General features: G+C 47.3%; 1 protein-coding gene across 1 annotated transcript in view; it reads left to right on the forward strand.

The window, feature by feature from the left end:
- LOC119181510 (uncharacterized) overlaps positions 1-27,760 on the forward strand; it is a 622,314-nt gene that overhangs the window by 203,971 nt on the left and 390,583 nt on the right. Inside the window, exon 5 of the mRNA XM_037432765.2 lies at positions 13,958-14,009. Within this exon, the coding sequence (XP_037288662.2) occupies positions 13,958-14,009 (52 nt within the window). The remainder of the gene's footprint in view (positions 1-13,957; positions 14,010-27,760) is intronic.

Here is a 27,760-nt window from a genome sequence, read left to right on the forward strand (position 1 = left end):
TACGATGTTTTATTCGGTGTATGTTGATGATGTGCAGATGAGTTTCAAATCATGCAATATGTCTATCTGCGAACGACAAGTTCGACCCGCAGCGAGAAAGCCGTTCTCTTTCTCGCTGCGGGTCGATTAGAAAGCCGTTCTAATCGACCCACAGCGAGAAAGCCGTTCTCTTTGCGTGTGAGAAGCTTAAGTGAGGAAATGGGTGTTCCGCTGCTAGAACTTTGTCCTATGCCCACAACAAAACATTTACCGCCGTGGCAGTGGAAGCTCATACATTGTGACACTTCCTTTGTCGAGATCACTAAACATGCACCAGAAGCACATATTAAAATGCATTTCCGACAAGTTCAGTCCAACTACTCATGCGTAGAGCCACCCCTGCATGCTTCTAAGTCGCATGCAGGGGTGGCTCATGCAGCTGTCTGACCATTCTTCTCGGAATCCGCTGTGCTGCACCCGGAAACAAGTATATTTACGGCTGAGGGATATGCACTATTGTCGGCTGTGAAGCATATACGGAAGTCAAACATACGAAAATCTATTATATTCACAGACTCATCAAGCATCGTAAATGCATTAAGATCCCTTTTCAGAATCAGAAACCCGGTTAAAATTGAGTTGTATTCCGTCCTATGTACTGCGTACATGTCCAACCAGCATGTTACTATTTGCTGGGTTCCTGGCCATAGAAGCATCGAGGGCAATGTGTTAGCTGACCAAATTGCCACGTCAATTATATTGCGTGCTATTAACCCCACCGCTACTGTCCCTGCAACAGATTTAAAACCCTTCCTACGTAAGAAACTGCGAAACCACTGGCAACGCTTGTGGGACACAAAAATAAATAATAAGCTTCACTTGATTAAGCCGCGGTTGGGTTACTGGCCCTCCGCTACAAGGACACGGCGAACTGATGTCCCATTCTGTCGCCTCAGAATAGGACACACTTATGGTACTCATAGCTTCCTGCTGACTGGCGATGAACCTCCTACTTGTGGTAGATGTGGTGAGAGGCTAACCGTCCTCCACGTCCTCCTGGAGTGTCCGGAAGCTGAAAGTGAGAGAAAAAAATATTTTGCTTTAGCATACCGCTATAATCTTCCTTTACATCCGATTATGTTCCTCGGCGAAGAGCCGCTTTTCGATGCAAAATCTGTTTTAAGCTTTTTAAAAGATGTAGTGTTGAATGTTTTTAGCCCAACATTGAATGTTTTTAGCCAAACAGGTTCATAGCGCATCCTCTGTTCAGAGGATACTGCTGTGATAGCAGCTTTTAATGAGCCCAGGCCTCCATGCTCTTGTTTTAAGGGTTCTGTCGAGGCACTGGTGCTCCATGCCAAGTTTTTATTTCACATACATATCACTTTTAAACCATTTTATGTCTCCATAGCACACATCATTTGTCATTGCCATAATCTTACAATATATATATATTTTTACGCACCTACAGCGACTGTTTTTAGGCCCATTTACAGCCACATCATATCTGTTTTATCTACACTGCACATCGTACAATTCATTATCATCGTTCTGGTGCTCTTTGGCCACATCTGGCCCTTGCGCCAATAAACTCCACTAATCCATCAGGTAAATCATGACATTCATGACATATATAATATGATTTTCATGTTATCACTTGCGGATATCTTCTTCATACAATCGCGGTGCGCCATGTCAAGTTTGGTATTGATGCCATCATCGAAACGGCCAGGAGAGCTAAATATTTTTGATGGAAAGACAGATAGATAGATAGAGTGTAGCAGGCAGGCTGGCAGTGCTTACGCCGTTGTGAATGAGAGCACTGCATCTGAAACAGATAAAAGTAATATTTCAAACATGTTTACTGTACAAGACACACTGGAGAAGCAACTATTACTACAGGTGTTTCACAGGGTCATCCGTCGGGGGGGGGGGGGGCGTGCCCCTCAATATTATGATTGATACGGGATCACCATTCTCAATAATCGCGCAAGAAGTGCAACTGAAGCATTGATTGACTAAGCTGGTCGCGCTTATCAAAATGCAAAAAGACGCTCAGCTGCTACGTGGGCAAGCTGCCCATTGTCGGTGAACTGTAGCTTCCTGCTCAGTTCTCATGCAAAGCTATCCCTGCCACTTCGATCGTTATAGAAAGTCCTAGCCTTTTTAGAAGGGATATAATCCAAGCAATGTAAATATTTCCGAGCGAGCTCCTTAGAACAGTGCAATTGATGTCAGTAGCTTGTGACAGCCTCTCCACAGAGTTTCATGTACTTTTTCAATCTGGGCTTGGAAGAGTTCAGGGGCCTCCGAGGAAATTCCACCTTCGAGAAGACGCCCACCCTAAGTTCCTCAAGGCACGGCCCATTCCGCACGCTCTTCCTGAGAAAGTGGAAAGAAACCTGGAGTGCTCAGTGATTGAAGGCAAATTGTCGCTTATTGCACATGCAGAGTGGGCGGCACCAGTAGGGCCGGTACTAAAGAAAGACGGGTCCCTTCGCACATGGGCAACTTTAAAACCACAATTAGTTCTTTGTGTGTAACTGAGCAGTATCCAGTACCTAACATCGAGGATATTTTTGCTTCACTTCGTGAGGGATCTCCTTTCCCTACATAGGATCTGAAGGACGCGTTTGACTAGGTTCCCTTCGATGAAAAAGCGAAGAAGCTGGCCGTTATAAATACGCTCAAGGGGCTGTTTTGCTATAACCATCTTCCGTTTAGAGTCGCCTCGGCTCCCGGAATTTTTCAGCGCCGCATGAAAACCGTCCTAGCTGGTCTTCCAGCCATGCAGGTGAACTTGAACGATGTACTAATAGCCGAGCTTCAAGACGGAACAACTCTGTTCTTCGGGATATCTTACACTGTCTGCAGGTAAGTGGTGTGAAGCTGGAGGCAGAAAAATGTCACTTCCGTATATACTCAATCATTTACTTGGGGCACCGGATCGACAAGGATGCCTTGCACACGTTGGAAAAGAACCTTGCAGCAATATGCGATTCGCCCCGCCGCGGTGGTCTAGTGGCTAAGGTACTCGGCTGCTGACCCGCAGGGCGCGGGTTCGAATCATGTCACGCCTCCCATCATGTCACAGTCATCTCCAACCTTATTTTGGCATAAGACTGAACCTGTCCAGCACCGAAAGCCTGCTCTACTGGGGTCATATAGTTATCATATTGCAAAATAACAAAAACAAAAAAAAAACAAAAACGCCGACCAAGGTGAAATACACAAAAATTAAAAAGCAATACAACAGCAAAATTTCAAAGGGACCTCCAAAAGCTGCTAGCAGACGTCTTTCGCTTCGTGCCGCCTACACAAAAGTCTTTATATTACTCTCTTCTTTGTAACAATGGATCAGAGCCAGCTATGTATGGACTGCCTAAGATTCACAAGACAGGTGTCCCAATCCGCCCGATTGTAGATTTTACAAGGTCGCCTCTGAACAAGCTTTCAGCTTACCTACACAGGACCGTCTCGCTGCTCGTTGGAAAAAGGGAAACACACTTAAGGAATTCCAGTAATTTCATTGATAAGGTGCGCGACATGGTACTTGATGACAATGATGTTCTAGCATCGTTTGATGTACGGTCGCTTTTTACAAATGTACCTGTTGGTCTGGCGATCGACGTGTGCAAGACAGCCCTTGAGTCAGACCAATCATTGTCGGACAGAACGCCCATCGATGTTCCTGATCTGTTACGGTTGCTTAACTTCTGCTTGAAGAACACCTACTTTATATTCAGGAGCAAATACCACAAGCAGGTGCATGGCACTGCAAAGGGATCTTCTGTGTCCGTCACTGTCGCAAACCTTACCATGGAGGCTGTTGAAAACCGGGCTCTCACTTCATTTGCTGCCCCGCCCAAGACTTTCCTTCGCTATGTGGATGATTGTTTCTGTGTTTCGCAACGGGATGCCCTGCCAGTATTCTTGGAAAAGCTAAATTCCGTGGAAGCTGCGATACTTTTCACCGTGGAAGAAGAATCAAACAGCTGCCTTCCTTTTCTTGACGTCCTCGTGAAACGAGACGGTAGGCGCCTGACTTTCAGCATGTACAGGAAAAAAACACACACCGGTCGTTTTCTAAGCTTCAATTCTGTGCACCCATCCTGCCATAAACGTTCTGTTGTGTCTACACTCGTAAAGCGCGCTTAGAGAATTTGTTCTAAGGAAGAAGATACAGTAGAAGATGTTGAGTCCGTTCGACGGGAGCTGGCTACTTGCGGATACCCGCTTTCCTTCATGAACTTGGTGCATCGACAACTGCAGCGGCCGGCTCAGTCACACACCATTGCTACAAGAAAACGCGCATCGGTGCCTTACGCCCCAGGCTTCACCAAGACTCTCGCTCGGGTATTGCGCGGAAACGACGTCCAAATGGCTCACGTTTCGACACGAAAGCTCCGAGGCCGTCTTACAAATGTCAAAGATAAGTTGGACAGACATGATTTTCCCGGCGTGGTGTATAAAATTTCTTGCAAAGACTGTGAATACGGATACATTGGCGAAACGGGCAATTACAAAAGAAGGCTCCGAGAACATTTTAATGACGTCAAGAACAAGAAAGTAGCTTCTAATGCACTCGCACAACATGTTGCGTCTACTGGGCACGCTATTGACTGGGATAAAGCCTGCATCATTGCCACGTAAAGAAACTTGTTACCTAGATTGCACATGGAATCTCTGGCCATTCAAACTACTGCGCATACGTTGAATAGAAATATTGGGACACTCTCCCCTGTGTACGCGCCATGTTTGCAACACGTGATAAAACATGCATAAGAAGAGCGCACTACGAAATTTGCGGTCACTGTGAACAAGGCTCCCGTGTGCGGAGCCGAAACGTCTTTTTAAATTTTGTGTATTTCACCTTGGTCGGCGTGTTTGTTTTTGTTATTTTGCACTATGTTTGTCCCTGACCATACGGGATTCCGTCGGACTCTTGACTATAGTTATCATATACAGCAAGGCGTGGGGGGGGGCAGCTATTCGAGCTACACCGGTCACACCAGAGAGCATCGGCGATGAAATGACCGACTGGGAGGACGTTGTTCTGGTGGCCAGGGTTGGATGGTGAGATCGAAAGTCTCCCTCGTTCATGCATGTGACATGTACAAGCTCGAACAATGCCGCATCGTCAGAAGCCTGTCAGCTGGCCAGAAACAATAATGAAGTGGTCACGGCTTCACATTGATAACGCCGGGCCATTATAGGGGAGCATTCTGCTGATAGTCGCCGATTTACACACGAAGTGGATCGAGAACCTCCCGGTCAGATGGGCAGCTAGCGAAGTCACAATTACGCGGCTTCGCGCATTATTCGCGCGTTTTGGTCTGCCGCAAATTCTTGTGTCGGATAACGGGCCCCAGTTTGTCAACAGTCGGACCAGTTCATGACAGATAACAACATAACGCTTATACGCAGTGCCCCTAACCACCGACAATCTAATGGCCTTGTGGAACGCGCAGTTTGCGCTATCATGAAGGGTCTAGTTACATTCGATGGTGAACGAGCTTGAAGTTAAACTAGCACGAGTACAGCTAGGCTACCGACGCACGCATCTACCGTGTGGAAAGTCTTCTTCGAAAGTGATTCTTAATTATGAAGTTCGCCCACGGTTGAATACTTGTGTGCCATCTTTATCTCGGAGTCCTTCGCGGCCTTCCAAATCCCAGCCTGGCGGCCCGGTGTGGGTGCGCTATTTCGAAAATGGGAGGCGGTGGTGCCCAGGCGTAATTAAAGGCACTCAGAGTTCGCGCCTCTGGAAAGTCAGCACACCAGAAGGGCCAACCCGGCGTCACTTAAGCAAGATTCGTCCGCGACTGTCACCCGGGGCTCCAAAGGCGGACACTTCTGGATCAGTACCGCCCAGCTGTGACGGCGCGAAGCAGCAAGCGTCACCATGGGAGAAGCGGTTAAGCCCGGCCATTCCAGCACGCAAGAACGCTGTTCCCGTTCCCTCTGCAGGTCACCAACATTTATTCCAGCATTGGCGGCTTCCCCACGTCCTTAAGTCTCACGAAGGTCAACCCGAAGAAAAAAACTTTGCCAAAACTCAACCTTTAAAAGCAAGGATGAAGTGAGCAGGACTACAGTGCCAACGCGTGTTAAACGTCATCCACTCACTATCTTGTTTTACGTCATAGGCAGGCCGCATATATATACTTATTCGTCTGCAAAATAAAGGTCATTCTGCGTTCGTTTTCAGCCTGGCTTGGTCACTCTGGGTTAGTGACCCAGAGTGAAGAAGACGACGAGAAACATCGGTACTATGGTGCTGCATCAACGACATAAAGGAAAGTGGGCCAATCAGGAATGATTAGGAAGATTTCAGGGGCCAATAGATGGATACCACCATGAATCAACATCACCATCACTTCCTGACGCGGCAACCCAGCAAGCCCAAGTGAGAAGCTCTCAGATTTATCCGTGGAGGGCCACGACAGTCGTGAAGGGGTTCTTGGTCGGTACGGCAGAAGCAGAGGGGAGGCAGTTCTCCAGGATCACGGTCATGGTTTGCCACGAATGCCTGGCAGAGGTAAAAAGTTGGAGAGGCCTGGTTTGCTTGACCACAAACTTCGACGGTCCTCGGAGCCAGCGTGAGTATACCGCAGCCACCAGGTCATGGTCGTGCTTTGCCCCGAGTGATTGGCCCATGGTGCTTGCGTCCGAGAAGACTCACCGACTTCACCAGCCTTGACTTCTACACCTCACCACTCCGTCGGTGCCTACATCTGAATGTCGTCTTGCTCTTCGACTGGTCGCTCCAGCGACGGCATGGGCGTGCACGTAATTGCTCACCGTGGACGCCCCCGACGTCTCAACACTGATACTCAGCGGTGAGACTATTCCGGTTTCGGTTCTACTAGACTCAACGTATTTGCACAGCGCAAGACTACCAGTAGTTACGACGTAACTACAGAAGAAGAGACAAGGACAGTAAGAGTGCAGTGCTTTTTCTGTCCTTGCTTCTTCTTGTGTAGTTACGTCGTAACTACTCGTAGTCTTGCACTGTGCAAATATGTTGATTCGCAATCACCAACTAGCTCAAGCATCTGTGTTGTAAATGTACTAGACTTTTTAGCGTCTGCTCATAGCATTGTACTTAGGATGTAAACTTTATTGTGACCTTTAGAGCGTGTTGTACGTCTTATTTTCATGTGTTGTTTTGATAAAGCAAAGGAAGCAGAAAGAAGCCACGCCCTTTTTATTGAGAGCGTTGCTATACGTCCTCGACGCAGCGTCTATTTATTTAAAAGAACCTTATAAGAACGTGTACTACGCGCACGCCTAATATGCCGACAGCAGTGCAACGATGGCATAAATATTTTATGCAAGCAACGGAGCAGTCATTTAAATGTATTTGTGCATAGCACAAAAATAACACTGGCTGCGCAGGAAGCAACCCGATGGCGACAGATATGAAGCAGCGCTGTGGCTAAATATGGGGCTACGACGGTCAACATTTCACAAGGTTGTGATAACATTGAAAATGTAATGCTATCACAACATCGCTCTTGCCACAATGTTAAATATAGGTGAAAGTTGAGCAACATCTGACAACATTGACGCAATGTGGCTAAAGGTTGCATAATATTCAACAACATTTGCAACATTGCGGCAAGGTAAAGGAAACATTTTGAGGTTCTAGGGACCACGTTCTTCCGCCGTGTACTTGCAACGGACCGCACTCTTTCAACTTGAACACTCTTTCAATTGTTCCTGAGCTCAGTTTGCGTATGCTTTCGGTCCTAGCAGTACTCTGAATACAAAAATATTGCATATCAGCAAACTTTCTGCGTAACTGACAAGCGACAGCTCATGCAGCGCGTGCTCGATTTCTTGCCGGGGAGGTTGCCCTCAGCAATGCCAAATTGGGTACAAAGTTTTTCAGAGGCCACACACAGATCAACTAAATGGACCAAAAGCAATAACGACTCTGCAGTGTGTTGTTGGAAGGAGGCGTGTCATACAAACTAGGCTTATAATAGCGGGCTATGTGTGTACACAGGTCCACGCCATTCACTGCACAGCGAGAACTCGGTCATGCCAGCATCACAGCCAGCGACACTACCGCCATTCTTTTCAAAATGGGATATAATGACCGTGACGCAACGAATGAACAGCGGTAGCAAAGCTTATATCAAGTGAGCGTGAACGCACTGATACGAGGTTAATATAAATAGCTCGTGAAAGTTGGAATGAACAGTGGTCTGAAACCTGTTGCGACAGACATCAACAACCGCCCGACAAAAAAATGGCGTTCATGTGAGGAGGAGACAAATAATGAAAAAAATTTAAACGTTTCTTTTCAATAGTTTTATTTTATTTGTTATATAATAAAGAACTCAGACGGCTAAAACAGATATTTGAGACCAGATAGAAGCGTTGGCCTAGGAAGCGAAAGCAGCGGCAACGTCCGGGCCGGGCGCCTTGTGCTTAGCGCTGAAATTGTGTTTGCCAAAGCTTTGCATGACCACTTACTTCTTCATTACATATTTCTCTCTCGCTAAAGACGGAGCCAAGTAGGTGTTCTAAGGTGTCATGAGGACAGGTGGTTCGTGAAAAGGTTTGAGACATTCCACGTTTACGATTTCGCTGCCTCGGCGACGCAGGCCCGCAGTGGGCGTGAGGTGTTCCATGAGGTAGTTGACAGCCCAAGTTAGGTCTGTGATGTTATAAGGTTCATGGTACCGGCTGACAAACTTTGTAGTGTACAAGGAGCAGCATTGGAAGACACTCACAAACAAACAAGAGAGTTCGGAGAAAACTGGTAGTGGGACCGTCGGTCGTCGTGATGAAATTTCTGTAGCCCTTGTTCTTGTGTTTTGAGGCTGTGAGCTAATTGCCGAAATTCTTCCGCATACCGAGCGGCTGGGAAAAACGGGTGTGTCTTTGGATAAGTCGGGTCGGTAGGAAACGATGGCGTCGACTGGAGATGATGGCTCTTGACCATAGAGTAAGAAGAAGAGAGAAAAGGCTGTCGTTGCTTGAGGCGTCATGTTGTAAGCGTACGTTCTGTAGGGGAACAAAACCCTAGTCGGTGTGGTTGGAGGCGAGATACATAAAAAGCATGCCGCCAAGAGCGTGGTAGAAACTTTCGGTGAAGCCGTTTGTTTGTGGGCGATATGCTGTAGTTCAGCGGTGAATCAAATGGTATTCAGCGAAAAGTTCTTGAATGACATCCACGAGAAAAACGCGGTTTCGGTCATTCAAACGTTCACAAGGAGCGCCGCGACGCCGAACAAAACGTTGCAGCAGGATAGACATAACGTCACACGCCATCGTGGCTGGTAGAGCGGCCGTTTTTGTATATCTCGTGAGATTGTCAATTGCTGCAATAATGCAGCGATTCTCAGCTGATATGTATGGCAGAGAACCATAAAGGTCTATTCCAACCTGGTTGAATGGTCGCACTGAGCCCGGTGACAGCTGCATTGGTGCAGTAGAGCGGTTAGGATTGTACTTGCGGTGTTGGCACTCTGATTAAGATCGAATGTACTTTTTAACGAATGTGTGCATACCGTGCCAATAAAACCAAAAACGTAGCCTTCTAAAGGTTTTAAACAAACTGGCGTGGGCACACTGATGTGGATCGGCATAAAAAGCAGCACATATGTTGGCACGGTGATGCCTGTGTATGACGAGTAGCCATTTTTGGCCGTCAGGTTGGTAGTTGCGGCGATAAAGGATTCTATCACGAATGGCGAAGTTAGAGGCTTGTCAGTGTATCGCTCGAGATGGCGGGCCGGCGAGGGTTTCAGAGACGCATTCCACTAATCTTTTCGCTGCTTCAAAGCCATGTTCATGGGTTCTGATAGTGGAAGTAATTGGTCTTGAACAGAGGAGACACTCCCAATATCAGTAGAAACAAGCAAACTGAAGCATTGGCATCAGCACGCTTTTGGAATGAGCAATAAATGACACGGGTGTTGTACTCTTGGAGCCGTAAAGCCCATTGCGCCAAGCGTCTGGAGGGATGCTCGAGGAAGCAGAGCGCGTGGTGATAGGTAACAACATCGAAAGGCCAGCCGTATAGATAAGGCCAAAGTGTGGTAATGGCCCAGATGATCACTGGGCATTCTTTCAAAATTACAGATTAATATGCTTCTGTTCTTGTAAGCGTGCGGCTCGCGTGCGCAACAACAAATTCTTGGCAGCCAGGCATTTGTTGGGCGAGTACAGCGCAGAGAACAACACCAATAGCATATATGTGGATTTTCGTGGGAGCGCTTGAATAAAAATCCCGCAGTATGGGTGGTGTTGTGAGCAGTTCACGGAGCTTCGCAAATGCACTGCCGCAGGCTGGAGAACGCGGATGGATTGCGGTCTCCCTGAAGTAGGTCTGTCAGAGGTGCCATGATCGAGGTGAAATCCCGGACGAATGGTGGAACTATGAGCGAAGCCCAATGAAACTACGCAGCTGCTTGAGAGACGTCGATCTCGAGAACTCGGGAACAGGACTAAGCTTAGCGGGGTCACAGAGAACATCATCCGTCGGCTCGATGTGTGCGAGAATGGTCAGCTTGCGTGCTCCAAAGTGACACTTTAAGTATAGTTGGAGGCCTGCTGCGGAGAGGCAGCGTAGGACCTGCTACAAGCGACGAAGGTGGGTGAGACAATCGGGCGAAAAGGCCACCACATTATCTAAGTAGCAAATAAAAGCACGTGTTCCATTTGAGGCCTCTTAGAACAGAGTCCATCATGCGCTCAAATGTTGTCGGCGGATTGCATAGGCCAAAAGGCGTTTCGTTGAATTCAAATAAGCAATCTGGTGTAACAGAAACAGTTTTTGGCATTCATGCTCACTTGCCAATATCCAGAGCGTAGATCAAGGAAGAAAAAGAAGCCTGTACCTCACAAAGAGTAGAGTGCGTCATTGTTCCGATGCAATTATAAACATCCTTTAGTGTTATTTTGTTTAGACGACAATTATCTACGCAAAGGCGTTTTGTGCCATTCTTCTTTTCAACTAAAACAGCCGGCGATGCCCAAGGACTGTTTGATAGTTGAACCATGCCGCACTTCAGCAGTCACCTGCTTGTTCATCGATAGGACGGCGTTGAGTCGGCGAAACACGGTAGGGTTGCTGCCGTAGTGCTTGGCAATTACCGGTGTCGATCTGGTGGCATACAGTGGACGTTCGACCTAAATTCAAAAGAAGGCTGTCAAAAGATTACTGAAACTTGTCAAGGAGGCTCAAAAGCTCAGACCTCTGTTGGGGTGTGCACAACACGCGTTTGCACAAGTCAATGACGTCCTCTACGTAACTGATGAAATTCTCACCAGGCAGTTGAGATCTTGACTGAAGGCGCTGCTCCGCACAAAGTTTGCGGACAGAAGGACGACCGAAGACTTCGCTCAACTTTCCTTTGAATGCTGTTCAGGCTGGAACGTCGGTTTATGGTTCCGAAGCCACAAGTGGCCAATGCCACTGAGGTAAATGGCGATGGTGGCGAGTCTCGTGGCTTTGTCCCATTTGTTCAAGACCATGACGAGTTCTTAGGTAGTCAGCCACTCGTCGACGTCATAATCGTCAGTGCCACTGAATATGAGAGGGTCCCACTGATGGACGGCGCCGGAGCACACGATGGCCTGGAGAGCCATAGATGAAGGGTCTGTCACAGATGCAGTGGACATGGCGGCAGGTCAAGTCCGGCTTCGCTACATCAGGATTATGAGGAGCGCCAGAAACCACACCAAATATAATAAAGAACTGAGACAGCCAGAACTGTTATTTGCGACCAGATAGGAGCGTAGGCCTAGCCAGCCAAAGCAGCCACAACGTCAGAGCTGATGATGTGCTTGCCGAGCTTTGCATGACGCACCACTTCTTCATTAAAGTTACAAAAAATAGTAGATTATTCAAAACTTTAGTCTTTGGTATGCGGCTGAGCACCCAATTTTGTCGTTTGGTTCGAGAAACAGCGGGCACATGAAGGCAGTTTGGAAACATAAACCAACGGTTTAGGGGACCTAGCCAGGCAAGGTGGTATCAGTGTGTTTAGTTCGGCGTGTTCGTTCTGCGCACTAATAGGTCAACGAGGGATCTCTCACTTATTCGCAGTGGTTTTTGGGCACCATCAGTAGTTCGCTTATTTTTTGTGTGCTGTTTCCTGACGTGACATTTAAGAGCTCAACTAGCCTGCAGAATGTAAAGATAGCCACTCGTTTGACTGCCGAGTGCTTGCGCTGGTGCACGGCTGGCGTGCCCTCGCCTTTCGTGTCTGTGAACGCGACAGGCTAAGCGACTAGACACTGTACTCTACTGCTGCCATTTGAAAGCTGCTGTTTCATTGCAGTGGTTTTCAACGATTGGGCAATGTGAGCTTTCGAGCTACTATGCTATTATGCTCGTGAACAGTTGTCTCACCATTGCCTCTGCGAAGTTCATGTGCATATGGATAGTGCTTCATCTGCATAATAAAACAATTTGCTTCCATATTCTTTGTTTTTATCACTCTCATGCGATTTGCTTCCATATTCTTTGTTTTTATCACTCTCATGTGATTAGCGAGCCACAAAGTGCAATAAATGTTCGTAACAAAAATGCACGTAACAGGTCAGCAATTAGCAGGAATTTTCATTTCGCGCCCTGTAGGGCAAATAAGCACGTCGCTACCACTTCTTGTTATGACGTCTTATTATTATTAGTTTTTTTGCTGTTAGTTGTTCCCTACTCACGTGGATGGCAGTGGTGGCAACGAGCCGCCGACTACTGATTCCATGGGCTTCTGTGGAAGTAACGCTACCAGTTTACGTATACTTTGCTGATGTTTCGAAACGGTGGGCGTAGCAACATCATTGGCACCGAGCCGTCGAACGCGCTGAGTGGACAACATCCACCGCAATGTGTCGCCATAGTTTTCTGTTACTCGTGCATTCATAAGGTAGATTGAATTATTTTGCTGTTCACAATATTTCGGGATGGTCAACTTTTCGAGTGGCATTAGCCAATCATCGTCCAATACTGAGCTTTTATAGCTTGCTTCACGACCTAGTTTCACGATCATCCACGTTACGCTTCACTGTGGTCAGAGTTCTGCGTTGACAAGTCAGTGTATATGAAAAGTGTTGCTTGGACAAAAAAGACGTGCAAAAAGCTTTTTTTTTCGTCACATTGGTTTGTGTCTTCCCCGTATTGAGATCGCGGTGCTTGGGGAAGTTCTTTTCCGCATACTGTGTTGTAACTTTTGTCGCTCGCATGCTGACGTTCGCTGTAAAGATAATTTTTCCTTGCACGATGATATAGATATAATTCTCACTTTTAATAACTACAATGAATTGAGTGGAGTGACCCAAGCACATCAACACGCCGAAATGACCTGGCCGCATGCAAGCACTGTCGACTGCTTTCTTTTTTTTCTCTTGAAAGAAGGATATGCAAGCTAACCTGAAAGGCAGCCTTATTCAATGGAGGTCTAGACTGAGGTTTTCACCGCATCTAGGTTTTCACCAGTTTTCACTGCACATGCGCCGACGATTCGCGTCGTTTGCGAAAATTCTTGAAGCACGCAGAAAGAAGCCGCCTTTGCTTCTTGCTGTGTACTTCAACTAAGATGTTGGTAGCGCCACTGCCGGAAACCAGCGCGTGTGCAGCTCATCTGGTGAGTTCGGCCTATTGGAGCGTGTAAGAAATCTGCGTAACTCCACTTGAATGAACGTAATATAAAAGCTTTTGTGGTGTTGAATTCAAGATAATAAGGCCTCTTTAAAGGCTAAGCATAAGTATTCACCATTTAAAAGTGCAACCCCTGCGTATTCTTTGGAGCGAAAGAAAGTTTTCAAAAGCATCATCACAACAAGCTTGGTGCTATGATTCACATATTATTGCTTTCCATGTTACGTGCACTCTGTCAATTTTTTATTGCGTATGTAACCACTATTTGTACATGATTATCGTAGCTTACAACTAAGATTATGGCACATTGCCAGAGTAGGAGACAGCTAAAGAGTAAATTTTATATCTTTTCAGGGAGTCGCCAACGACGCAGAAGGCCAATGGATGAATGTGGGTTACATAGATCGTAAGTATGCCTCCAATTTAAGAACTTTACAACTTCAATTTTGGCATGGGCTCCTACTGCATTTTTGCTTAGCTGTGGGTAGGTTGGTGAATTCATGTGGTCTCTTTCTCAGTCAGAGCATTGAATCACGTTCTTCGTGGCTTATGAGTGCTATGTAAGGTATTGAATATTGAGAGGTAGAGAAAAATACGGCGGTCAGTTAGGAATTTCAATGCTCACCACTCATTGCTAATACACAGGAAACATTTTCGTTCACCATCTTTGGATGTTGTAGTTCAGATTCATTCTGCAGTTACGAAAAAGCATACTACAGCTGTGGCCCTTAGCGTACTATTAAAGGCAATAGTATTGCTTCGGATACATTACGGAAACTTTCTCTTTGTCTGTTTGTCTGTCAACCGAACTGACTCTGCTACTAGGCCAAAGTGAAACCACTCCCTTAGTGCCCACCGATCTTGATTGGGTGTCTGCGTTTACACTTGTTTAGATTATCAATCAAACTAAAATATGACACACATCTCACGCGCCACATACAAGAAGCATTCATGGGTAATTCTAAAGGCCGTAGTGTTTATTACTCTGCGCTGATAATGTGGCGCTATCCACGAACAAGCGCGTGCTTCTTACAACTATGGTGCTGCCACCTACCCGTGGCTGAGCATTCCACAGATTATGCCCATTGAGTTTGGGAGCACTTGCCGCGTGCGCGCTATATCACAGGCCATGCAGAGATTTTTTAGTTTTAACAGATTACTGTCAGATGGCACTCATGCCTTGCGTAGCGCCTCTGCGATTCAATTCACGTACCATTATTCTCCACAGAACAATAAATAAACATTTTCTGCTTTCAGTTTTCATACTAAATCAACCTTGTTTCCACAAAATTTGTAGTGAACCACGCAGATACGCGGTCATTTTTAGCTTGTATTTCTAGTGTAGGTATGCCGTATTTCGACAATTTTATTGGCTGTGTCGTGTCACTCACAAACACTCTCTCCTAATGCGTAGCTTATTCCACAAAGTCGAGGCACTGCTGAGGATTTCGCCGCTGGTCTTGAATAATCTCAATACACGTTTTGAACAGATCGCCCCACTGGCTGTCATTGTTTTTGCTTAAGCAGTTCTCTAATATAAAAACGTCCCTGCAATTTTGAATGCAATAGCAATACTTTGGAATGTAACGCTGAGAACGGCAAGCCGATCTAAACGTGCAGTGCACTTCTCACGCACAAAATAACACACGAAGGCAAGACACACATGATGAGAGCAAAGTAACAACGTTTACCGCTCGACACGTATTGCGCTGTTGAAACAAAAACGACGCACGAAACGTAATCGATAATAAAGCAATCGTTCCGGAGAAAGTTGAAGGCACACAATTTTCTCCACCAATTCATGAACGCGCGCTTAAAATTCTGACCCCCCCCCCCCCACTCCACAGGGCAAAGTACGCGTGAGAGATAAGCGCGCGTCGGCGCATCGGGACGAGATAGGCACCGAGCGCGGGTGACATTTCTAAAGACGATAGTCTTTCTTAAAGAGGGACCTTTGACGCCAAAATTTTGGGGCCCTTGTCAGATGTGCAGAACACGCAGCGCGAAGCGCTTTGTACAAGAGACTCACGTAACTCATTAGGGAGTTTATTGCTGGGTACGCATTCTGTTGAGGGGTTGCGGGCTTGGGAGCGCGCGGCGTCGCGTGCGCAACCCATACCCCAACCGTAATAGAGAGTTTTAGTGCTGGGTACGCATTCTCTTGGGGCCTTGCGGGCTTGGGAGCGCGCGGCGTTGCGTGCACAACCCATACCCAACCGGAATGCCTTTTAGTTGACGCCACGGTGGCACGCACGCAAACGCAAGCCACACGAAGTATACACGCGCCCGCCGAGCCATAGCGTCTTGTCGCGTAAGTATTATTTAGGTCTTTTTATGATTTAGAATGTTAAATTAAACATACATAGTGATCAGGACACTTTTTTATTGTGTACAGTAATCTGGTATACGCGAAAAGTAAAAAATACAAGGTTATTGTCATGAACAAGGTTATTGTCATGTCAAGGTGCAGTCATGAACATGTTAGCTTACGCGTAATGACAGTGTACTAGAAGTATCGCGTAATGTTTTTGAGGTGAAAATGAATAAAAAGGTTACTCATTTGTAATATTGCGGCTGCGCAGTTTTTGCACCAGATGTACAATGCACATTGTTTCTGCAATAACAAATTTGTGGTTGTCTGTTTCACTATGGCCGCGCTAGATGGCGCCCCTTAGTCAGCTGGTCGGGGGCTGGCGTATGTCTTTTAGTTTCTATGTTCCAGGCCATTCTAGCTTAGGAAACCTGGCTGAAACCATGTACTCGCTATAAGTGCTCGCACTTTGGCTTATTTTAACTCGACGGCTAGAGTATCCGCAGTGCGGATACCGTGAGTTCTTGCGAAGGTGGACCGCGCGTACGCATGGCCCCATCGCCCCAGCGATCTTGCGACGCATCTGTTTGGGGTTTCGCGCATGCGCAATACCGCCGCCCCAACGTCCTGCGTACGCAAGCCGCTCGGGCACCCAGCACTAAAACTCCCTAATGCCTTTTAGTTGGTGCCACGGTGGCACGCACGCAAACGCAAGCCGTACGAAGTTCACACGCGCTCGCAGCGCCATAGCGTCTTGTCGCGTAAGAATTATTTAAGTATTTTTATCATTTAAAATGTTAAATTAAACATACATAGTGATCAGGACACCTTTTTTATTGTGCTGAGTAATCTGGTATACGCAAAAATGTAAAAAATACAAAGCTACTGAAACGACCGTGCCGACATCTTGTGACAGTTTGTGCAACCACAGTCATGAATATGTTAGCTTACGCGTAATGTTTTTTGAGCTGAAAATGAATAAAAAGGTGACTCATTTGTAATACTGTCGCTACGAAACTTTTGCACCAGATGTACAATGCACAATGTTTCTGCAATAACAAAGTTGTGGTTGTCTGTTTAACTATGGCCACTCTAGATGGTGCCACCTATTGAGCAGGTCGGGGGGCTGGCATATGTTTTTTAGTTTCTATGTTCCAGGCCCTTCTAGCTTTGTAAATCTGGTTGAAACCGTGCAATCGCTATAAGTGCTCGAACTTTGGCTTATTTTGACTCGATGGCTGGAGTATCCGCAGTGCGGATACCGTGAGTTCTTGCGAAAGCGGACCTTACAAGGCGGCCGATCCATGCTGTCCGAGATTTTGCGCGTTTGTGCCATGCTACTTGTAGAGTGGTTAGCCACTATAATATTTGCACTTGAAACTTAGAAGCCAAATTGGTGGCTCTGGCCAGCCTCGGCTTTGTTCGCCGTGAAGGTAACATGATGCGCCAGCGTGTGGACGGGGCAGCTTATCTCCGCTAAAAAGGGCAGCGTTGTTTACGGCCGCGCGGACGCATGGCCCCATCGCCCCAGCGATCTTGCGACGCATCTGTTTGGGGTTTCGCGCATGCCCGATACCACCGCCCCAACGTCCTGGGTATGCAAGCCGCTTCGGTGCCCAGCACTAAAACTCCCTATTATCCCATCATCATCGGTACGTTGATCCCGGCACTTACTCTTTTTCATGGTCATGTGAGGGGGACGTTTTGCTTAGGGCAGACGGCCATACCCTGGCAAGGGGGCCACTGCTCGGTGCTCTCGGCGTACAAGCCAGGGAGACCCATCAAAGTGACTATCCATCACGGAAGCAACTTCGGTTGGAACGCACAAAGCGAACGTACCCTGGCAAGGTAGGCTATCGCAGCACGTAGGGCGTGCTGTGGTCATAGCCAGTCCCCTGACCACTAGGGCCCAGCGAGACTCTACAGCGAGGTTACCTTTTGGCACTGTGGCTTCAGTCGCCACGCGCAAACCGGACGTTCATGAATCCTCGACTGAGGGACTACCCTTAGACGCGGCGACATTCGGCACCACACACGAAGCCGACGCACCCAAACACGTAAAAGGGCGGCCCTTCGGTGTGGTAACTTCAGCCACTACACCCAAAGTGCTCGTGCCCCAACATTAATGCGTGGCTGGGAGCCTGCGACGTCCCCTCCGGATGGATGGACTACCACTCGGCTCAAGGCGCTTTGCGATCACGGCCCGTCTACTTACCCCTAAATCGCAGTCATACACAATCCGTCCAGAGGGGACTACTGGACTACTGTCTGGTGCAGAGGCAGTTGTCACTGCACGCAAAGGAAACGTACCCTAGAAAACCAGCACGGCTGAAAGCCGGCTTCGACCTTCGCGAAGAAGGGAACAACCCTCCACAATGGCGAAGACTCGCCAGGCGTGGAGGAGGGGCCAACACGTACCCAGGAGGTGAAGACCAACAAGGCGACAGAATCACCATAGTACATGCAAAACTCGAGCGAGCAACTACATAAACTAAGCTCTGGATGACTGGCCCACTAGGCCTAGTCGTGGAACCTTAGAGACCGCCATCATTCGAAAGCTTTGGTTATCTGCCCTTCTGACTCACCAAAAATCACTGCTGGGCGGTGCCACATCTCATAAAACTTCTTTGCACCTAAGTGAAGAACAGACCAGACCTCCCTCCTTACTTTTGCAAGTACTTCGTGAAAGCCAGGTCGTTTCCCAATAAGACGGCACAACACCGTGCCACCCACATTTGGTAGGAGCACTCAACAAGCAAAAACATGTACAGCTTAACCGCTTGTCCCGACCGAGGATGCAGAAAACGAACGGTGTTGAAAGGAACACCAGGGTGGCCAAAGAAGCTAGCTATCCTTCGATAAAGGGGGGCTGGTAGTGCACACTGAGAGGATGTGGGAACCAGGTTCTCCATGCTGCCACAGAAGGAGCACGTTCTTCGTTGAGGAACTCTCGTGAAGGGCATGAACATTATGGGCAGGCACCCTTTGGCCAGGCGATTCATGAATGTAGCGTGCCTGGCGTCCAGAAAAATGCAAGTAATGAACTGCCAGCTAGGTCTATGGCGGGACAGGTCAAATGTTCTGCAGTTTGCAGGTAACTCTGGAGTGAGTCTATTGATTAACTCGTCGAGTTTAGTCGAAGCTGAATCCTTCGCGGTGTCAGCCTCTTGGAGACGGGCGAAAGTAGAAGCGGCCCCTGCACAGGAGGCAGAAAGCAATCCCACTCGAGGCAGCGAATTCAAAAATGCTCCAGGCGAGAACAGCTTCAGCCACGTGCTCTGAAAATATAAGCGAAACAAACAAAAGCGAAAAGTTTCTTTTCCAGGAGAATCTTGATATATGGAATAAGTGGCATAACCGAACCTACATACGCAAGAAAACTAAACAGTGAACGAATTATCGTAGCCCTAGCTATAAGTGGACAAAACAAGGCACCAAGTTCTCGAATCCTGTCAGTCAGCTTTTTCCTAGCTGACCGCCAGTTTTCAGTAGTCAGGCAGTCCGGTTCAAAATAAAAACCAAATATACGTAGGTACTCCTTTACGGCAAGGTCGTGCATGGGACGTGGGCTGGAGGGAGCGCAGTTCAGTCACATGACTGTGCTCTTCCATTTATTTATCCTGGCACCGCTCACCGAGAAGTACCGCTCCATAACAGCCAAGATGCTGCAAACTGTTTCTCTCATCTCGGACGACAATAGAGAGGTCATCTGCATAAGTGAACATTCCCACAGGGGAGGGGGGGGGGGGGCTCGCAAAACGGGAAATCTACCAATGATGATGTCTAGAAAGCCGTTCAAAGAGCGGCTCGAATGCAAGCACCTAGAGAACAGGCGAAAGTGGATCGCCATGCCTGACTCAACGGCACACAACGAAAGGCTCGGAGATGCGATATTGTATGAAAGCAGAAGAGCTAGGACGAAAATAGATAGCCCTGACAATAATAATGAACTTGCCTTGAAGCGCGCCTGCTTATGAACTCTAAAGAGGCACTTATGAGTGATGATATTGAAGGCTTTCTCTTGGTCAAAAGAGCAAAGAATTCCATAAAGGTTGCGCGAATTCCACCATTCTATACGATTCCTTACAGCTAAATCATGAAGCTGACATTATCTACCTTGGACGCATCATGCCGGGTATGGACCAAGAACAGTAATGAGTGCTGGAGTGATTTGAACAGACAGGCACTTAGCTATGAGCTTGAAGTCAGAGTCAGTATGAGCTTGAGTCAGTCTGAGCCTGTAGACAGAAAGTATGACACTTGGCTGACCAGCAAGATGTCTAAAACGCCGTTGTAGCTGCTGCAGATGCTGCTTTGGCTTTTCGACGGAATGCCTTTGAAAGACGACGGAGACTGCTTTTTCTTCATCGATACGCAACGCTGCAGCAATGGAAGCTTATAGTGCGCACTTTCTGGACTTGCTTCGCGGGCTTGACATCACCAGCATCTAGTCTACAAAAGGAACAGTGCGAGAACATCAGCTTCAGAGGGCACGGCACTTGGCTGACGAGAAAGATGCATAAAATGTTGTTGCTGCTATTGCAGATGCTACCTTGGTTTTTCGTCGGAATGCCTTTAGAAGACGGTGGAGGCCACTCTTTCGCCATCGATGCGCAGCGCTGCAGGAATGCCAGCTTGGAGTGCGCACTTTCTGGAGTTGCTTCCGCGGGTGGGATGTCACGAGCATCCAGTGTACAAAAGGGGCAGCGCGAGAACATCAGCTTCAGAGGGCACGGCACTTGGCTGACGAGCAAGATGCCTAAAATGCTGTTGCTGCTATTGCAGAAGCTACCTTGGTTTTTCGTCGGAATGCCTATGGATGACAGTGGAGGCCACTCTTTTGCCATCGATGCGCAACGCTACAGGATTGCAAGGTTGGAGTGCGCACTATCTGGATTTGATTTCGCATGTGTGACACCACTAGCATCCAGTCTGCAAAAGGAAAAACACGAGAACATCGTCTTCAGAGGGCATGGCACTTAGATGACGAGGAAAATGTCTTAAACACTGTTGCTGCTATTGCGGGTCAATTACATCTCTACGTAGTGTAATGATAATAGATACTTGTTACTTCTGCCGTGCCTTCGTAGATGTCGTGATATTCTAAAGAATTGTCATTCTGTGCTGTTGCTGCTTATGGTTGGGGACGTTGAGGACTCCCCCGGCTTAAACAGTGGTAAACGTTTGCAGACAATTCTTGAAAAACAAAGTGCTTTAGATAGCAAAATTAATAGTATCAGAAAAGCAATTGCTCAAGGTAATGCGAAATTAAAAAAGTTCAAAGAGTGCTATCGATGTTTGATGAAATGAAAGATAGAATAGATAAATTGGAGACCATCGTGCGAGATAAAAATGAGAAGCTGGTTATGAAAATAGAAGCAGACGAAATATACTCTTGGTGTTTGGCCTCACTGAGAGCGCGAACGAGTCTGGGCAAGTGTTAAAGAGGCGCGTCGTCAAGGACATTTTTTCAACTTTTTGGCATAGAAGTCACTACGATGGAAAGGATTCATCGTATCGGCAAAGTAAACCCTGATAACCCAAGTCTAGTGATCTTGAAAATTTACGATGGTAAAAAAAAGATACCATCTTTAAAAGCTGCGAAAAACTGAACAGAACTTTGATCAGAATAAGCAACGATTAATCGAAAGAAACGGTGCAAATGCGGAAGAAGTTGTGGTAAAGTGCTGCCATAAATAGGGGGGTAGGTGCGAAAGTAGTTCTCGTGCATGGTAAACTTAAGATAAACGGTGACTTATACGCAGGGAATGACGTCGAAGGCAAGCGCTATTAGCTCTCGGGCAAACATGACACATAAAACAAAATGAAGAAAGAGCGTCGTACCAATTAGGTCAAACGAATCTGATATCCGAGGCAGCTATTTTCAGACACAAAGAAATTAGCTAACATTGCTTTCATTCGATGCATGCTGTGTAGTGAACAATACTACGCACCTTGAGTACTCATTGCTCTCACACGATCCTTAAATATTCCCAATAATGGACACATGGTTGCATGAAAATGTGCCGAATGATTGCGCTGTACCTCCCAGTTACAATATAATTAGAAAGTACAGAGACTCACATGGAGGTGGGGTGTGAACAGTTGTTAAAGGTTCTCTTAATGCTTCTTTGCTTGATTGTGAAGGACCAGAAACTCTCTGGTGCAGATCAACTTGTGACAGTACTGTTTTCCTTATAGGAGTTGTATGTCGGCCACCGTCAAGCTCCCCTGAGTTCCTGAAATGCTTGAACAAATTTTTATGTGAGCATGTAAATGGGAACACTAAGTTGGTAATGACTGAAGATTTTATTATTCAACAATTAAGTTAGAAACATTTTTCGTACAGTGGTGGGGAACCAGTAAAAACTGAAAAAAAAATGCTAGAAATTATGTTTACCTACAATCTGAAGCGAATAGTGCTTGAGGATACCAGAACTATGCCGACGTCAAGGTCGTTACTAGACTTGGTGTTTCTATCCAATAGGGTAAATTATTACAAAGTAACGGTGGAAGAGGGTATATTGGATTACAGAATGATCTGTCATGAGCTGTCTGTTCGAGCAACGCGATATGCGAGGAGCTATATGCAAGTAAAGATTAAAAACTATGCTAAGGCCGACGGTACTTCGATTCTTGACTTTTTTGGGGTATAATTTAAAAACTTTGAGACCACCTCTGGTTTGAAATCTGTAGAAGAGCAATGGCAATAATTTATTTGGGCTATATGTTACTTCACGGGTGAGTTAGTGAACTTTAAAAGGTCCGGCAAAACGCGCACCTGGCTAATCACACGACGAAACTGACAGGTCTAGCCTGCCGGCTTGATCACGGGCACGCTGGACTACCAAGATTTGATCTTCAAAGGCTAGATTTCGCAGGAGCGTGTCCCACTTTTCCTTGTTGAACGTCGGGCCCACTGACCAGCACTCCAAAAGCCCGTGAGGCAAGGTAGCAACCTTGTCATAAACTGCGCAAGAACTGTTTGTGTAAATTTCCGGAGAGATTATTTTAAGGAACGCAGGATTAGGGTAAGAGTTGTTTCGCAGGAGTCTGAACATGACCATAGCACTCTGTTTATCTTGGTATGAGGTGGCGGCGAGAGCCTTCTACATAAATAAAAGAATTTTGTTGTCTCAATGGGCTTGCTAAGAGCGTCCCTGTGTATAGTAGGATAGTCGCCCAATCCGAGGGCAGTGCGGTTGGTAAAGCGATGTGCGACCTTGTGGGCAGACTCGTTAAGGTTCAGAAGAACCTCCTCCGTTGCCCCGTCGTGAGCATAGAATCACAAGATGTTGTGTGTTGTGCTGCCACTGTTTCTGAAGCCTCTCAGAATATGAACTATTTGCCCATTTACCCGGCTTTTCTGAAATGTCCTGTCGGCTGCGTTAGAGTCGCTATACGCCCTGTCTCTCCGACCATCTTGCATGGCGAGCGCAATGGACCCCTAGGTGGCTCAGCCACCTAGGGGTTCGTTATCCGAATCGAGGCACAGTTGATGACCTTCCCTGCGTGTCCACAACGGAAACCGCGAAAGCCTTGCCATTTGGGTACTCGACGGCACCTACAAAGCTTGCCTCGATCTTGTTCTTCGAAATTAGCTTGTGATTGTTCTTGTGATTTTGTTCAGGCGACGATAATCGACGCAGAAGCGTAGGGTCCCATTCTTTTTTTTCACTAACACTACAGGGGATGCCCATGGACTCTTGGACGGCTGGCTAATGGCATCCCGCAGCATTTCATCAACTTGTCTCTTCATGGCTTCATGTTCTCGCGTCGAAACCCTGTACGGACTCTGACGGAGTGGTCTGGCCTTTTCTTCATTTATGATGTGATGTTTCGTGATTGGGGTCTGCCGAATTTTCGATGACGACGAAAAGCAATCTTCGTATTGCAGGAGCACAGCCTTGAGCTGTTCTTGCTTATCGTTCGGAAGTCTGGGATTGACGTCGAAAGCTATGGGAGAGCTTGGTTCCTCTGAGCAGGTTCCGCACAATAGGCGAGGGCGAAAGCACTGGTGGCTTCGACAATTTCTTCGATGTCTGCGACCGTTGTTCATTTGTTCACATGTTTGTACTCATTGCTGAAGTTCGTGAGCATAACCGTTGCTTTGCCTCCCCTCAGCTCTGCTATTCCTCTTGCGACGCAAATATTTCGGGTGACCAAGAGATGCTGACTGCCTTCAACGACGCCTTCCAAGTCAGGTGATTTAGAAGCGCGGACTGAAATAATGACGCTTGAGCGAGGCGGAATGGTGACTTGTTCTTCCAGCACATTCAAGGCGTGGTGTCCGGACGGCGTGCGTGGCGGTAGTGCTTCTTCTGTGGATATTGTTATCGACTTTGTTTTTAGGTTGATGACAGCACCATGGAGGCATAAGAAGTCCATGCCACGGATGACATCTCTCGAGCAACGCTGTAGGACTACGAAGTCTGTAGGATAAATACGGACGTTAATGGTGACTCTCGCTGTGCAGATTCCTGCAGGCGTTACGAGATGACCTCCGGCTGTGCGGATTTCAGGGCCTTTCCAAGCTGTCGTAACTTTCTTTAAGTTCGTGGTGAACGGCCCACTGATGATAAAATAGTCGGCTTCAGTATCAACGAGAGCGGTCACAATGGTGGACATCTGATGGAGGTGCTGTTTCTTCCATGTACCGGACGCCTCCGTCAAGCCGTGAACCCAGCCCACGCCGTGAAGACACCGACGCCAGCAACGAGCAGCGAGTTAGCCGCAGGCAACAAGGTCTGCCACCGGAGTACGCGCTTTTACTGAACAAGGCTCGGAAAACCAAGTCGTTGACGTCGACCACGGTGACCATGTCAACGCCAGTTCTACCTGCACCACTCCTGCTCCGGCTACCCAAAGAGCCGCCAACTTACTGCGGTTCGCCACTGAAAGACGCGGAAAGCTGGATCGAAAGGTTCGACCACGTCGCCGTCTTCAATGACTGGACAGACGAAGTCAAGCTACGGCATGTGTATTTCGCCTTGGAAGAGGCTGCTCGGACCTGGTTCGAGAATCAGGAGCGAAGCCTCACAACGTGGGAGGCCTTTCGCGCCAGGTTTCTCACTACTTTCGCAAGTGTGGTGCGCAAGGAGAAGGCCGCAGCTCTTCTCGAAACCCGCATGCAGATGCCAAATGGAACGTGGCATTATGCATTGCCAGTTTGTAGACCACTGATGTCACTGTTATAGGACGGTAGTTGTTTATCAGCTTTGTTCCCTTTTCCTTTATAGATCATGCTCATCCTACTAAGTAGAGTGCCTCGATGCGCGCGCCCCCACTTAGAGTGGTGTCAGCTTTTGCAAGGGCAGATGCCGCCGCCTCGGCTTCGGCGCCAGCGCGACTGCCATTTTGGCGCCTCCGGCCGGTAGTTCGTGCTTGGCGTGTGAGGTGTTGTTGGGCAGTGTTCATTTCCTTCCAGTTTTATGCACCCATCTCCGCATCACCATGCCCGGCTGCTGCGTGCCGCAGTGCTCGAATCACTCGAGAAACGGATGGAAGTTGTACCGGTTTCCAAGAGACCCAAAAAGAAGGCTTCTTTGGACCGTTAAAATCAAACGAGACAAGTGGCAACCGACTAATACGTCGCACGTATGCAGCGTAAGTAAACATTTTTTTAGTGCGACGTATTCTGACTGGTCAGCATTATTTAGGGCGCCGTTGTTTTTTATTTAGGTGCTCAATGTAAATGCAGGACAGCCAAACGTCGTGCAGGGTACTGTGCGGCGTGCTCGTGTTAAAAGACCACGCTTTAAGAAAATGCGTCAAGTACGGGTGCTTCGAAAGCCCCCGTGTTGATAACATTTCATGCTGGTTCAAGGGCCTCGTGTGTGCTACTACATTCATAGGAATTGCGACTAGTTTCAGTGCCCTTGCACGGGAAAGTGTTGCCTTGGCAGCAGCGTTGTGAAATCCTTCCCACCCCCTACCCGAGGCTGTTAATTTCGTGCACTGCGCTTCGCAGCTATTGTGCTCGCGAGACCGGCTGCCGCTGTCGTGACCGTCCGCCTCGCAGCCCGAAGACAGACTTCGTGAAATTGCCGTACTCGCTCGCCAACTCGCCCCGACAGCGTACGCGTCGACCGGGTGCTGGCGGAGTTGAGCTGAACGAAAAGTAGGCAAGAGATGGGGACGCAGGAGGTGTAGTTAAACAGATGAGAATTTAGAAAGTGGAGGAGGGAGAAAATTATATACAAGGGCACAAAACGGGGAGTGAGTGCAGGCCGCGTGCCGGCGAGCGAGTACGGAAATCTGACGGCGCCTGACTGCTGCCTAGCTTCAAGAGTACGGCACGTAGAGTTCACGTAATTCACATAAGAGGAAATTGGACGTGAAATGCGCGCATATGGCCTCGCAGGGAATTAACATAGGCTCGGGTGCGTGGTAGGGGGATTTCACAACGCTTACGAGGCCTGCCCATGTTTATTCGTGCACGCGTTCACACTGATCGGTCGAAATTTGAACGCCTCTTGTGAAATCAAGCCGTTTGAACATAAACATGCTGTTCCTGCGAAAAACTCGTAATATTACGAGGCAGGACTTCTGCCCGCCTTGTGTGTATCGTCGTATGTATACTTGGTAATCAGGAACACTTCAGTGACAAACAAAACAAGCGCTGTTATGGAGTCTTGTCATTTTTACCTGACAAATAAATTCGATTGCATTGGGAACTTGGAGGCTTGGGTACAAAGCTTTTGATAGAACGAAATCTGTAACGCTCGCTATAAAATCAGACCCGGTACTTTGTCGGTACAATAGACTAATATTTTATTCACAGGAATTCAGGAATCCTTACAGATTTTCAGTGCGAAAATTGAAAGGGTTATTATAACAGCAGGCTGGGTCTATGATCGCTCTCACTGAAGTGGCTTACGTGAAAGCGCGCGTGAGCTCAATTAGTTTCCTTCTTTTTGTGCTTCAAAGTTGCTGCTAGTTCCTGCTGCGAATCATACTGCATGCATACATTAAATCTTGTTTATTGACAGTGACAGACATTCGTTTTTCTTCTGCGAGTGTGTTAATCTCCAATTCTGGTTTTATTTGCAGGCTCACTTTGAAGAGAACAACTATGAGCAACATCGTGCGGATGGCTGGAAGAAGTTGAAACCAAATGCCGTCGCAACTTTGTTCACATTCAAACGTAAGATTGAACTTTTTTCTTGCATTACATAAAGCAGCACCAGTTGCAAGTACTCTATGTACCTGGGATTTCTACGAAGCTAACACCAAATAGGTCCTCATATGCTGCGTCCACATTAGTGCATAATTTCTGGAAATGCAGTCACGGACAAAGCTAGGAAATGCGAACACAAAAATGTGAACCAGACCACGCAAAATTGAAAAATACTGCCAATATTAGACGGTCAATTAATGGCACGCTATTAGTGCATTTGGAAAGCTACAATTCCCAACTTTATTTTTGTGATTATGTTGCATCACTTTGACTTGCATGTAAAAAAAATTGCGATACTTGAGTGTTGTGGTTTATATTTCTTGTTTGCATTTTTTGGTCATGACTGTATATACGTCTGCATTTCAGTGTTTACAGGCATGACCCACTGCAGAACGGTTTTCCGCTACTTAGCACACGGTCGTGTACTGCTAGGATGTCAGGTGCAGTGGCTATGTTATTTACAAAGGGGGAAAACGGAAACCATTATGTATATGAGATCCACGATGCACGAGCCTCCACTACAGTGCGCCTCATTACCTGCGTTGCGTTGGCGTGTTAAGCCCTACAATCAAATAATCAATAAACTGCATAGGGAGCGAATGTCAGTTGAGCCCTCCACAACGGCGCACACGTGTAGCTCTGGCATATGAAGCTCCAATTTGAATTA

This window comes from Rhipicephalus microplus, unplaced genomic scaffold, assembly GCF_043290135.1.
Source record: "Rhipicephalus microplus isolate Deutch F79 unplaced genomic scaffold, USDA_Rmic scaffold_14, whole genome shotgun sequence".
NCBI lineage: Eukaryota > Metazoa > Arthropoda > Arachnida > Ixodida > Ixodidae > Rhipicephalus > Rhipicephalus microplus.